The 14,161-nt window shown below is 35.9% G+C and overlaps 1 protein-coding gene across 1 annotated transcript; it reads right to left on the bottom strand.

The window, feature by feature from the left end:
• Positions 1 to 6,023: 6,023 nt before the first annotated feature.
• On the bottom strand, positions 6,024 to 6,683 carry LOC110931201. The gene is made up of 2 exons (XM_022174606.1): positions 6,461 to 6,683; positions 6,024 to 6,382 (listed from the first exon to the last, which is right to left on the bottom strand). The coding sequence occupies exons 1-2, from the start codon at positions 6,681 to 6,683 to the stop codon at positions 6,024 to 6,026; spliced, it is 582 nt and encodes a 193-aa protein (XP_022030298.1).
• Between the last annotated feature and the right edge of the window lie 7,478 nt (positions 6,684 to 14,161).

Below are 14,161 nucleotides of genomic sequence, written 5' to 3'. Positions count from 1 at the left end.
GATATATTTTGGAACGCGTCTGCTAGTTCTCTATCGCTCATATTATTAGTCAAAAACAATAAAAACAACGAACTTCGAAAAACGAATATATAATATTTGATTAGTATTACAGACTTCACAGAAGCATTTAAACTAATTCCTGACTACTAATTTTAAGTATTTTCACAATACTTAATTAACTTAAACCAGTGGCTTTGATACCACCTTCTTTCAGGACCCCGACCCTTCCCCGGGTGGGAGCCGTGCAAAGATACAAGTGGTACTTGTGTTTATTAAAATTCGTAGCGGAAAACTTATCAGGACCGGGTGTCAGGAAAAACATCAGAGTTTCTAAACACCGAATTTTCATTTCATAAACAGTGGGGTAACACCCGTATTTACCTAAAGGATTTTCATTGGGATAAATCCTTGATTACAAAAAACACGTTTTATTCAGGTTTACATAGCCGCTTATTTAAGCTGAAGTGCTTCACGGCACTTTTCTTCACTTCACAGTAAATCACATGAAATACGTTTTAAAACATTTGATCAGCGAAAAACACTGGTGAGTTCATTCATTTATTTAAAAACACATTTCTTATAATTACAGTATCAAGAGTTTTTACATTTGCTTATATCTTACTATTACCCTAACGTATTTGTCACTAGGCAGTTCCCGTGACTGTGGTCATATCACTGGTGATCATTCTCTCAACTAGTGAAGCTTATCAAGTAGTGTATACAAAACCTCACATACTGGCAGTAATTTCAGTAAGACAACAAAGACTTAATCACTGTAAATACAACTAGAAAACATTTAGGGTTTTGAAATGTAGTTTGATAAAAGAGAATGACTCACATTGCAGATTTATGGTATCTGTATTAACCTGTTGGTTAAAGCCTGGTTTCCTAATTAAACACACAATGCACACGTATTAGTGTATTAATTCAATTCAACTTTAACGATAATCACGAGATCAAAACCCACAACGAATGACAAAGTATAGCTGTATACAAGCATCACTTAAACATCTATTGGATCGGTTCAATCGTTCGGACAAAATACCGTACGAGTGATTTGAGTTATTACCCTGATAACGAGTAGAGGTTTGGTACTTCGAGTATTTTGTGGGTATAATACTGACCAGTATTAAGAGATAAAAGAAAAGATTTTGAGCAGTTTGGAAAGCTTGCTTCGTACTCAATTTATAGATGTAATTGGAGTCTGTCACGCCCGGCGATACCTTAGGGGTATCCTATCATGCCCCGCAAGACTCCCCTATCTAGGGCATCTCCGGTCTTAGTCAACTAGTAGACTTCACACGTGGACAGTACGTGTCCGACACGCGTCTCATGCAGCTTATGAGGGTCTCGCGACCCGCGAGACTATGGTGTAAGGCTGTCGCGCCCCGCGACAGTCGATAAAACATTATATTTTTCATTTTTCATGCCGAGTTACGTTATATGTATTTAGAGTTTCGATTACAGATAGTTGTGAGACCTATTTGAGGGTTGTTGCATTTTCTCAACACACTAACCATTCCAAACCCCCATCTTATCATCTACTTTTTTCTTTTGTTTAAACTATATTTAGTTCATATAGTCTATTTATAATTTATTTAATTAATTATTTTAATTCATTTATATTATATTTTTTATAAATCTAATTAAATATTCATTTTTACTATTTTTTAAATAAAAAATTTATAAAAAGTAAATAAAAGATAAAATAATATTAAATTATTCCAATTGCTATTTTTTCAAACACTTATCATCTACTTGATATTTTGAAAATGGGTTGGTTGACTACTCTAACAGGTATTTTTTTTTTCAAGTGATCATATTCCAACGGCTATTTTTTTTTTCAAACGGTTACAGTTCCAGTGCTTCTTTTCCAACGCCCTCGTCCTTTTTTCAAACCAATGCCCTCGTCCGCTTTTCAAACCAACACATCGAACGGGTGAGTTGGAGATACTCTAAAAGGCTTTTATTATATTATATTATAAGTATATCTACACTATCTAACTCCCCCTTGTATATTTTGAGACACAACTTTAAGAAAAATAAAATAGAATTTGGAAAAATCAAAGCACTTACGTACTTAAAAATCAATGTCCCATAGACAAACAATCATGGGTTGGTATTATTTTGGAGGCTAGAGACTTTGTGGACGGTGGGGAATAGAAGAGAGCCCACACTCTCAAGTGACATATTGGTGCTGGTGTTGTCGCAAGAAAGCACTATGTAAAGCAAGTTCTCATGGAAAAAAAACCACTCAAACGACATGATGTGTGTAGTGATCGAACAAGCATGTTATTAACTTCGTGTATATATATATATTCATAAGATGTAAATTGACTGAAATACCATTCTAAGATACATTCATATAAAGATAATGGTAAAGTTATCTTACGGAGTCTTCCAAATTTTGGAACGGTACAAAGAAACAATCAATCGAAAAATATAACACAATAGATAACAATGAATTGTAAAAAAGACACAATGATAAATATAAAAAAAAACCAATGATCTAAACAAAAATTATAAAATCTACAACTTACAAAATCAAAAGGCGAAAACCTAAAATCTAATATCTAAGATCCTAGAGTTCGACGAGACCGTTCCAATACCACTAGAATAAGTTCAATCAAATCCCGTTTGATACGATTTTTACGACTTTCAATTCTAAAAAAGACTATGTATTTATACCTTACACGTAAAAATAAAAATAAATAAGTTCTTTTATACGAGAAAAGATGAGTGGCATTTAAGGTGGTTGACAATGTGTGATATATTGTTTTTCATTTTACAAATAGTCATGTGGCATGTGATTATAGAGGCTATACAACTTTTTCATATTATATTGATGTGCATTCTGAGATTTTAGACCCATTTTTCTGTCAACTTGTTTCTTCTTAGCTCGACTTTATACGTCGTCACACTTTGACGACCCACTAAAGGTAATGTATAACCAAATCAACCATTTTGTAAATATCACTTTTGGTTCTAACTTAAGTTATAGTTGTGGGATATGAACCTTGTGGAAGTTACGATACAAAAGTTACCTTCTCATAATTTTAAATTAGGAGCTAAAACTGTAATTATTATTTCTTGCATCCAAAGGCCAAATTAATGAACTTATGGGACCATTTTCACAAACTGTTCATTCTTATACTCATGGATATACGTTTCCATCCACTTGGAGTCGCTTCTAGGAATCAATCACAAAGATATGAAGCAAAGTGTGTGTACGTGTGTCAAGTAACCCAAGAGAAAGGAATCACATTTTCAATGGAACCGAAGAATCAAATAAGTAACCAAATGATCTTGCAACTCATTTCCATTTTATGTTGCTTTTAAATGTGTTTTTGCACCCAACACCTAATTTCTGAAAATTTGTGATATATAAAGCATCAAATAACTTAGAACATTGCATATATTGGTTAGAAATTGTTGGGTGATTAGTTTGACCTTGGATCAAGTCCCAATTGACAATTAAAACAATTAACGAACACACAACATGGAATAAGCTCTCCAATATATTGATCAAGAAAAATAACTCAAGAATTGTTGGGTGTTGAGTTTTTCTCATTTTATTCAGTTTTTTGCCTGTATTTGCTTCCTTTGTTTATCTTGACTTTGTTTTGTCCTGAAAAAAAAAAAAGAAATAAGCCTATTTTGAATATTTATTTAACAAAACATTATAAAAAGTGGGTGAAAATTGATATAGAAAATGTGCATTTTTGTTGAAAATAAACCGAATAAGCCTAGTTAGACTTTACTGTACACCCAAGTTTTTATTTTGATCAACTGAGCATTTCTACGCTTTTCTTTTCCTTCAACATTTCTTTTCGTTTTTTTAATAATATTTCTAAAAGGAAACGTAAAAATATAACAAGCCTACGGAAAAAATTCTTTTATACCAAATGACACACCTTACAAGATTTCTCGCTCATCACTCGACAGATATTTATGTTGGGGTGAACACTCGAGTCAGGAAATGTAAAAGAAAATATTGTAAGAGCATGTACTAATAGCTTTACGTTTGTCTTGTGTTTACTAGTTTTGGGTTGATTATATGTTATGAATGGGCTTGGTCGAACTCATGTAGGTGTGCAAATAGGGTTTGGACTTAGGGTGAGGACCGCTTCGTCTCGATGTATGCTCCGACCGGCTTCCTAGATCCTAGTATCACGTGCGGAATCCGTGTTGTAGGTAGACATAACCACAAAGATACCGTTGAATGATCTTTTAATTGAATAAAATCACTTTACAGACCCTAGAAAAGATTTGGCAGAGTTTCCCCTCTATTGTCAAAGTTGTACAAATGAAGACCCTAACACTCCTATATATAGACCACGTCCCTTCATACGAACCTAGGAGAGGATCAACATTGATCCGTACGCACCAACTAATGTGTCCATCCGTACGAATGGACTGTTACATCAAAACACCTTTCAATTCGTAACGGATTACATACAATACATGATAAACTAAGACTCGATACAAGACAGAAGCTACAGACATATGCATTCGCAAACTCCCTCTTGGATGTAGTTGTAGTCGTCTTCATGTATTGTCTTCATTAAGACCTTCTACCATACTTTCTCTTCCTGCGTCTCAGCTCTTCTTGTTCTATCTTCTGTGCTCGATACTCAAACCTGCCTTAGGTCAACCACCACTCTCTACCCACATCCGTGTAGTCGAAGAACTTGGTGAGTCTGATCTTCTTATTCTCTTCTTTCTTATCAGAGTCTGATCAGTCGGAATAGACTTGAAGTTAGGAAGCTTCAAGCTTGCCAAGAATGCAGTTTTCTTCATCGTTTCATTCATCAAAGCATCGTGCTTTTCCTTCTTCAGAAACTCTTCTCATTCCAGATCTCACCAATTAGTCTTCCAGTAGTGACCAAAGTTGATTTCTTTTTCAAAGCATACCCCAACCAGCTTCTGATATTGCGAGGCTTGTTCTTTATCTGCTTCATAGTACATGATCTTGTTGAAGAACAAACACTCGATATATTTTTTTGAACAGTTCACAAGCCACATAGGGTCGAGCACCCGTATATGCCTCCATAAACAATCTTTATCTTGCAAAGCAATCAACGCTTGACATGTCATAGGATCATAAATCCACTCTTTGAAATCTTTATAGAAATCCTGTTCCATGTCCTTCAAGGGCATATTCTTCATACATCTTGGCCTTTTGACATGCAACGTGATATCCTTTTCACCAGTCACAGGATCCACTTTTATAACTCGCTTTGGATAGTGAGGTTTCCACTCTGGAAAGCCTACATTTTCTTGAGCATGAATGTAATACCAAAGCTTTCGTTCATGTAATCTCACATCTGGACCCCACAAACACTGCTGGATGTTCTTTGTCTTCAGTAATTCTTCAACATCCCACCATTGCAACGTTTTCAAGTCTTTAATGAATTCAAAGTATTGGACTCCAAACTCTCTCTTGATAGCATAGACTTTCAAATCTTCTAAATATCCCCAAGACAGAATATCTCTAAGAGATTGATCTGGATGTCTAGTAAAGAACTTCAGTGGTCGCTTGAACTTTCTTTCCTTAGTCATCGATTTGAACCACTTCTTTCTCTCTTCTCGGAGTTCTTCTTTCGATAATGTTCTTGGGGCACCATCTGTACTTATCTTTTCTACTACTTTTCTTCTCAATTCGTCTTCATTGTGCGTCCTGAACAATTCAGCGAATGTATGGAAATCCTCAGAGTCTTTGCTGGAATAATGAAACGGCACATCTTGATCAAACTTTGAATCATCTTCCACGACTACATCATCGAAGTTATCAGCTTCATCTACCATTTTGAAGACGAATTCACTGTCAGGAGCTCAACATCCTTCTCAAAATCGAAGTTGAAATTTCAATCATTTATGCCCAATGCTTCTATCATAGTCTCCCTCGTCCAGTTTTCGACTAACTCCCTTTCTTTAACATCGTGACTTATGTAAATAACCATGGGAGTAGAAGAGAATACATTCACAGATTCATCGTGTGTTGCCGCTGATGTAGACTCCCCCTAAGGATGAACACCCTCACGTTCTTCATTTCGTGAATCATCAAGATAATCAAGTACTTGATGACCACCTGAAGGTCTCACAATCAATGCACCACCATTTCCACCTTGACCATCATCATCATCATCGTCATTGTCGTCACCACTATAATGATAATCATCAATGTCTTGAAACACATCATCAGAATCCTCTTCATCGTCCTTTTTATCTTTCTTATATTTCTTTGCATTCAGACGGCGACGTTCAACCTTTATAAGCCTTGCATTTTCTTCTTTACTATACGATACATTCACTGGCGTATCGATGAGGTTGAATAGAGAGATGTCAGGAATAGAATCATCAACTTTATCACTTGAAGATCCTACAACATCTTAAGCTGCTTTACCCTTTCCTTAATCATTTACAGCTTTGGCAGCTTCTGCAGTATCTTTTCTCTCGCGTTCAATCCTTCGAGCCTTAGCTCTTCGGATTCCAATCTGATCGAATTCAGCTTCAACATTCAAGCCAAGTTTATATTCAACAACAACATAAAGCATTTCAAGTTGCTTGGACTTGATTTCCTTGTCTGCCTGAAGATCTTCCATGACTTTCTTTACAAGATCGTACTCTGCACTCAAAGAAACATTAGTTGAAACAACCCGACTTTTTGGATTGTTATCCATTTGCTACTTACTTTGATTTGTAACCATTTTGTACTCCATGATTCGATATAACTAATGGTTTATGTTATACTAAATACATTTTCATTACACAGCACCACTGCACGTTTAAACGCTTTATATTCGCAAACGCGCAATGCTAACACAACAAGAATCACAGAGAATTATGCTACTTTACTTGCCGAGTGTGTTCATTTGTTCAGTAACCACTCTCGCCTTCGCACTCGCTTATCGCGCTAAATCGCTAAATCGTAAACGCTGTTAATAGTAGTAATGTTATGTTGTGTGTTCTTATATGCTTTACTTGTGTGTGCTCTATATGTTTATGGATTATACTTGTAACTCGATTATCACACTGAAACGCAATGCAACGTAATACATAATGTCTCACTAAAATACTTAAGTACACGTACTAACTAACGCAACAAAATGTACCAAACGAGCATCCTAGACGCTAAACGAGGATTTATAGCACAAAACAGCACCCTTCGAACGAAGCCAGCCAGCCTCGTACGAAGGCACTTCCTTCGTACGAAGGCAACCAACTTCAAACGAGCATCTCTATTCGAACCCACCTCTTCTATAAATACCCAAGCCCTTCTCCATTTCATTCACTTACTGCCTTTTGCACCGAAACGCTGCCGAATTGCTGTCCGATTGTTTTCAAGTAAGATTTATCATTTTTACATGATTACACAACATTTTCAACTACGATTTTCCACAAGATTCACTTCGATTTCATCCAAACTTCAGGGTTTTCACTTAAACTCCATCTTTTCCACCTAAAACTTCATCTTTTTCATCATAACTTCTCTGTTTTTACGAAAACCTTCATGTTTTTCATCAAATCTTCTTATTTTATCACGGATCTACACTTAACCAGGTGTATTGGGCCTAGCCTCGGCTTCCCAAGTTAGAGATCTACAGATCTCGCACTCACCAAGTGTTAGATCTAGGTAAAAACCCTTCAAAACTCGATTTTTACACTAAAAAGGACCTAAAACAACATGTATTTCGTTCACTGGATAGTGGGACGAAGTAGTGTCGAAACCGCCTTGAATAGGACTCGAAAATACATCCGATTCAGGCGAAAACACCGCTCCGAACGCCAAGTGTCACACCCTGACTTTTGCGGAAGCATGATTATTGGTGTGACTTTCTTAATACCATAGCATTCTATCATAACAACGCTATATGATAAAACCATAAGATGCTCATCCATTAATTAAGTTTAGAAAACAACATAACATAAATTGTTTAAAACATAGACGCCAAATCTTGAGTTACAACCACAACATGTTTAAAGGAGTTCAAAAAGACTCAACAAAATACTTAAAATAAAACCAAGTTTAGAAACACGTATCCCGTCCAGGAATAGGATACATCTACTAAACCCATTGACCACGGATGACATCTCTTATTCATGACGCAGCTTGACAAACATGCAACACCTGCCAGATCCACTTAGTTCCCTGAAATATATGTAATTTGAAAACATCAACAAAAGTTGAGCGAGTTCATGTGTTTCGTATATGTATGTATAAACCTTTGTAAACAGTGTAAGTATGTATGTCTGTAAATCCCGGTATGAAAGCAAACAAGGAAAAGATCACCAATGGTTTGCAAGGCCACTGATATGTGTGACGGTGTAGGAAGACTCAAACCTAGCAAAGTTGTACCGGGTTTCCGGCTGGAAGACATAGTCACCCTATGGGCCACCCTGGTCCTCATGGGTGTGGGCTCGCTACACCTAAATATATATATCACTCATGCCCCTCGGTCCTTGTATGAGGATTAATGGTCCCAAGTATCTGCCTACCCACTCACATGATCTATGGTTCTTTCCTAGGCTAATCATACCAATAGTATTTGTAGTAATCCTTTTATAACATGTATTTCACCCCCGAAGTTAATAAACAATTACAGTTTAAAGAAAAGGGGGACATGAACTCACTGTATTGCGTCTTCAGAATCGTAACCCAAATCTCCTCAGCGAACACGACTCCCTACAATGTACTAATGTCTATTAGACGAACGGGTCGTGCCTTGCCTTTGTATTTTCGTTTTTAAGTTACGCTTCTTATGTTCCCAATGTTATCCCAAGTTATAATTACTTGTTAAAATAATAATTGTTTTAACTTTAAATTATATTTATTTTTGGAATAATCGTTTAACAATATTTTTGTAACAATACTTCTCAAGTATTTATTTTCGTATTTCCTTCCCATGGATGGTGGTATCTCATACATGTATCTTCGTATTCTTGTATTTGTAGTTCCAAAATAATATATTTTTTTAAGTCTCACATAGAAAATATACATATAATTCATTTTGTCTAAAAATAATGTGTTTCAAGAAAATATATATTTTTCTCAAAAATCATATATCTTCTAAATATTCTAAGGAAATATATTTTATTTCCCAAAAATAATATATTTTCTCCTTGTCGAAAATATGATATAACTTGGTAATATTTACAAAAATCATACTTTCATTCCTTGTATCCAAAATATCATTTACCAAAAATATATTTATAACGGTATCTTCCGGAATATTTTGTAAGTTACGTTCTTGCGTTCGATTTCACAATATTAAGTGTGTAACTTATATATTTATTCCTTGTGATTTTTGGTAATATTTTGGATTGTAAATTCTTGGTATTTTGTTAAGTTATATTACTTTAAACCCTAAAATAACATAACTATTACACCAAGTATACAAATAATCACACACAATGTGTTTTTAATGTAAGTATATATTCTACATACATATTTATCCATTTTTATTTATAAAAACCAACCTCCAATACTTGTATTTTTGTAACAAAATCTATGGCAAAGTTTATATTGAAAACCATGGTTAAAACTCACTTGTAAACACCTGTTTAGAAAAGATTTTTCTAAGTGTTTATATTTTTAGAAAATTTCGCCATAGTTTCCCCTAAAAATGGAGGTGCCCATGCTATTAAAGCATATCATTTTCTTTTCAAAAATCATCCTAAACAATCAACAATCAATCTACACTCACCAAGTGCTAAAACAAAGCTATCTACATAATGATCATGAACTTAGTTTTCATAAAAATTGTAGTAACTTGGTAGTATGTTTAGTAGACTTAGTTACCCTTTAAAGTGTGTTTATTTCTTAAAAAATCCCATTCTTGAAAGATTTGAGTGTTTACAACTTGTTAGATGATTTTTCCAAAAATCATTCTTTTGAATTTTTCTTGTAAACAAAGTGTTCTTATACTTGTTTTATCACCAAAAATAGTGTTTATTTAAGTAAGAACCTAGAACTTCTAAAAATCATATTTTGAACTTGGTTCTTTTGAAAAACCATTCATAAATCTTAGATCTATAAGATTACTAACTCACTTTGTTTATTATTTTTCAAGAAATCATCTTATTATTCAAGTTCATGCTTACACATGAGGATGATCATCTTGTGTTATCACATAATCATCCTCTAACTTGCTAGATCATGTGTTTAATCACAATCTAGCAAGCTCCTTATGATGATCAACATCATAATCTCAAGTAAATAACAATCAAATATCATACATACACTAAACAACATAATTTCATCAAGATTTCATCATATGTTAACCATACATTAGAGATTTATGATTATGTCTTTTAGTGTTCATCAAGTTTATCAATGTGCATCATCATTTAACAAACAACATATGAAGTAAATAAGGATCATGAGAGTCTTACAACTAGCACAAGGCTAGGGAAGAACACAAGATAATGGTGACAAAAGTGATGGATAAAAGCAATTGATGGAGGTCCTTCAAGATCCACAAGCACCAAACCTTCTTATATGGCTCCTTACACCTTGAGTACACTTGGAAATGGTTGAGATTGAAATGGAAGTGATGATGGTGGTGGTGGGGGTTCACGACCGAGAAGGAGGGAGAGAGAAGGAGAGGTGTGATGTGATGAAGATGAAGTGAGTCCATGTTCTTATAATCCATCTTATACCTTTGTCCATTGGGTAATATGTTGGATAAGTACACAACAAATCTTCTACTAAATCATTAGAGATCATATAAGATCTTAATAAGATTGAGGAGATTAAGGGTGGTGGGAACACCTTGTAACCGTCCCAAAGGGGGGGGGGTATCTAGTTGGGTTTAAATGGTTAGTTAGATGTTTAGTTAAGATCTTAAGTGTATTAGTTAGTGTTTAAGTGTATGTTGTGTTATATAGTGTGTTAGGGTGTTCGGGGATCATAACTAGCTCAGAAATAATAAAATAATGTCTCTAGTATAATTTTGGTGTTTCGGGTAATGTCTGGTTGTTCGGTTAGATACCGGTTCGTTAAAGTGTCAAACTATTCCGCTTAGTGATCTTTATGTTACTTTTTGTGACCCTTTTAATTCCCGACACTTAGGAAAGCATACAGTACTATTTTGCCATGTTTTTGCATGTTACCAGCTTGTTAAATTGCTGAATTTTGCTGAAATATGCAGAATTCTGCACTTTATGTGGGTTTTAGGCACTTTCCGGCACTTAAACTATCACCAAGTGAAGCAGTTTTATGCTCCTTACTTCCCTACACACTATACTAGTGTGAAACTTAGTCTCTGGCCCATATAGGGTCTCAAACTACTGTTTGTCTATGTACTGACATCGTCAGCATTTTTCTGAGTTATCCGCTAACTGTGCTAGCTGTGCTTTGTGCATCGTTTATGTCACTAAGAATTTGTGTGTAAAGATGATGTGACAATATGTAATGTGATGCACATGTATGTATGATGTAGTAATCAGAAAGCAGTTAATTGTTATTCAGCACAGTCATTAAGCACTAATCAAGATTAATTAATTGTACGGATACCTGTATTTTTGACGGTTGTCACATTCTCCCCATGTTAAGAAAATTTAGTCCCGAAATTTTAGTTCTGCTACTAGATGCAAGAGTCTTGGGGAACAAATGTGGGTATTTTGCCTTCATGTTATCCTCACGTTCCCAAGTGAACTCTGGGCCGTGTCGCGCATTCCAACGAACCTTGACGAGTTTAACACTACTCCGGCGTGTCTTGTTAACCTTCCAATTAGTAACCTCAACAGGTTCTTCAGTAAAGTGAACTGTGCCATCAATGTGGACTTCGTCGGCAGGAATGACAACTGTTTCTTGAGTTGGACTCTTTTTCATATTAGATACATGAAATGTATCATGAACGCCCTTCAGTTCTGCGGGTAGATCCAACTTGTAAGTTACAAGACCAATCCTTTTTAGGATTTTGAATGGTCCAATGTATCTTGGGTTTAGCTTCCCACACTTCCCAAAGCGTGCTACACCCTTCCAGGGTGAAACCTTTAACAAAACCATATCTCCCACTTGAAATTCCAAAGGTTTCCTCCTTTGGTCCGCATAGCTCTTTTGACGATCACGAGCCGCCTTGATGCGTTCTCGGATCTGAATAATCTTATCAGTCGTCTCTTGAACCAATTCGGGACCAACAAGCTGTCTATCACCCGCTTCTGCCTAGCATAACGGTAATCAACACATGCATCCATTGAGAGCTTCGAACAGTGCGGCTTGAATACTCGCATGGTAACTGTTATTGTTTGAGAATTCGACCAAAGGTAGATGGGTGTCCCAACTACCACCCAAATCCATTACGCAAGCTCGCAACATATCTTCTAGCGTTTGAATCGTCCGTTTGCTCTGGCCGTCTGTCTGTGGGTGAAATGCCGTACTCAGATTCAGCTGAGAACCAAATGCTTCTTGGAAGGATTGCCAAATCCTTGACACAAACCTTCCATCTCTATCAGAAATAATTGAGAAAGGCACTCCATGTCGTGCAACAATCTCTCTGAGGTACAGCTCAGCAAGCTTGCTAGTGTTATCTTTCTCCTTGATTGGCAAAAAGTGTGCAGATTTTGTCAGACGGTCTACGATTACCCAAATCGCATCATGTGTAACAACTGTCACTAAAATCCCTAATTAGGATGGTAATTAGCTATTAAGGAAACCCTAATTAAGAAACCCAAGTAATTATGCACTAACCCTAAAATTTCCAGAACAATCAGAATCAGGATCAGGGCCCCTAAAACTCAGGGGGGGATAAACCCTAGCCAACGATTATCCTCATAACTCTGTGTAAAATTCGAAATTAACGAAACTGTCAACACAGCAAGCCTAGTTACACACGTAGCTACCCTATGAACATAGGTTACCACTCGCGTAGCGCGACACCTATAGGGGGTACCCCTCGCGCTACGCGACGGTGTCAAATTTCGGGTATAAATAGAGGGGATTGGGACTTGAATTCTGTCTTTGGAACGACGTAAATCCGAGTTACGTAGATCAAGTTATCACAGAAACAGTCCAACACACACACACTAATATCGAATCGCTGCCGCGGAACAGGGTAATTACTCGATCGCTATTACGATTCAGTTTCCGGAATCAATACATTCAAAGAATGTCTAAGTGCCGCCCACATTGGGCTATGCTTTGTCGTTTGTCGGTAATCCGATAAATGAGTTGAAGCATTGTACTTTGTCGTTTGTCGATAATTCGATAAATGAGTTGAAGTACTATACTTTGTCGTTTGTCATTTTGATAAATGAGTTGAAGTATTGCACTTGGTCATTCATTATGAAAAATTGATCTCGGAAGTTATCGTAACTGCTGTATTGATCACTAATCCTGTTTTGTGTGCTTTATTATGAAATTAGGTTAAACAAGGATAAAATCATATTCTGTCAGTACTAAATCTGCAATGTGAGTTATTCCTCTTTTGTAAATTCTTTTCTCGCAGTTTGTGAGTTATTCTTCTTTTATAAACTTTTCTCACCGTTTGTGAGCTGTTAACTGTTTACAATACTCCAAATTATTTTCAGAATTATAACTTACAGTGATTAAGTTTATGTGAATCACCAAATTACAGCCGGTATGTGGGGTATTGTATACATTACTTGATAATCTTCACCATTGGGGCAGCCATTGGGTGATATGACCATAATCACAGACACCATTGGACGTATGGGCCAATGGGTCGAGTGGTAAAGTACTGTGGGTAGTTGGTTGATATCAGAAACATTGTAAAAGATCTTACCACTGTAAATTATAATAAATGTGTCATTTTCAGTAACTAGAATAATTCACTCAGTATTTCCCCGCTGACAAAATCTTTTCCAAACATGTTTCAGGTGATCTGCTGTAATTCAGGAAAAATGCAAGGGGAAGCATTTCAAGCTTAAGATAGTGGCTCAATATAAAATAAAGAATTATGTTTTATTAATAAAATCTTGTTATTGTAAATTATCGGGGTTGTATCCCGAATTGTGAAATAAAAATAAATCGGGAAAAGTTTTAACTTAGCCGATCCTGTGAATAAATTTTCCGCTGCTAAACTCACAATAAATAAAGTACCGCAGGATTTCTGTCTAGCGACTCCTGAAACGGGTAAAACCGGGTCGGGGGCCGTGACAGAAATAAGGTGGTATCAGAGCCACTAAGTTAAGCTAA

Source organism: Helianthus annuus, chromosome 7, assembly GCF_002127325.2.
Source record: "Helianthus annuus cultivar XRQ/B chromosome 7, HanXRQr2.0-SUNRISE, whole genome shotgun sequence".
Lineage (NCBI taxonomy): Eukaryota > Viridiplantae > Streptophyta > Magnoliopsida > Asterales > Asteraceae > Helianthus > Helianthus annuus.
Note: the sequence above shows the minus strand (reverse complement) of the source record. Positions and strands in the feature narration are given on the sequence as shown.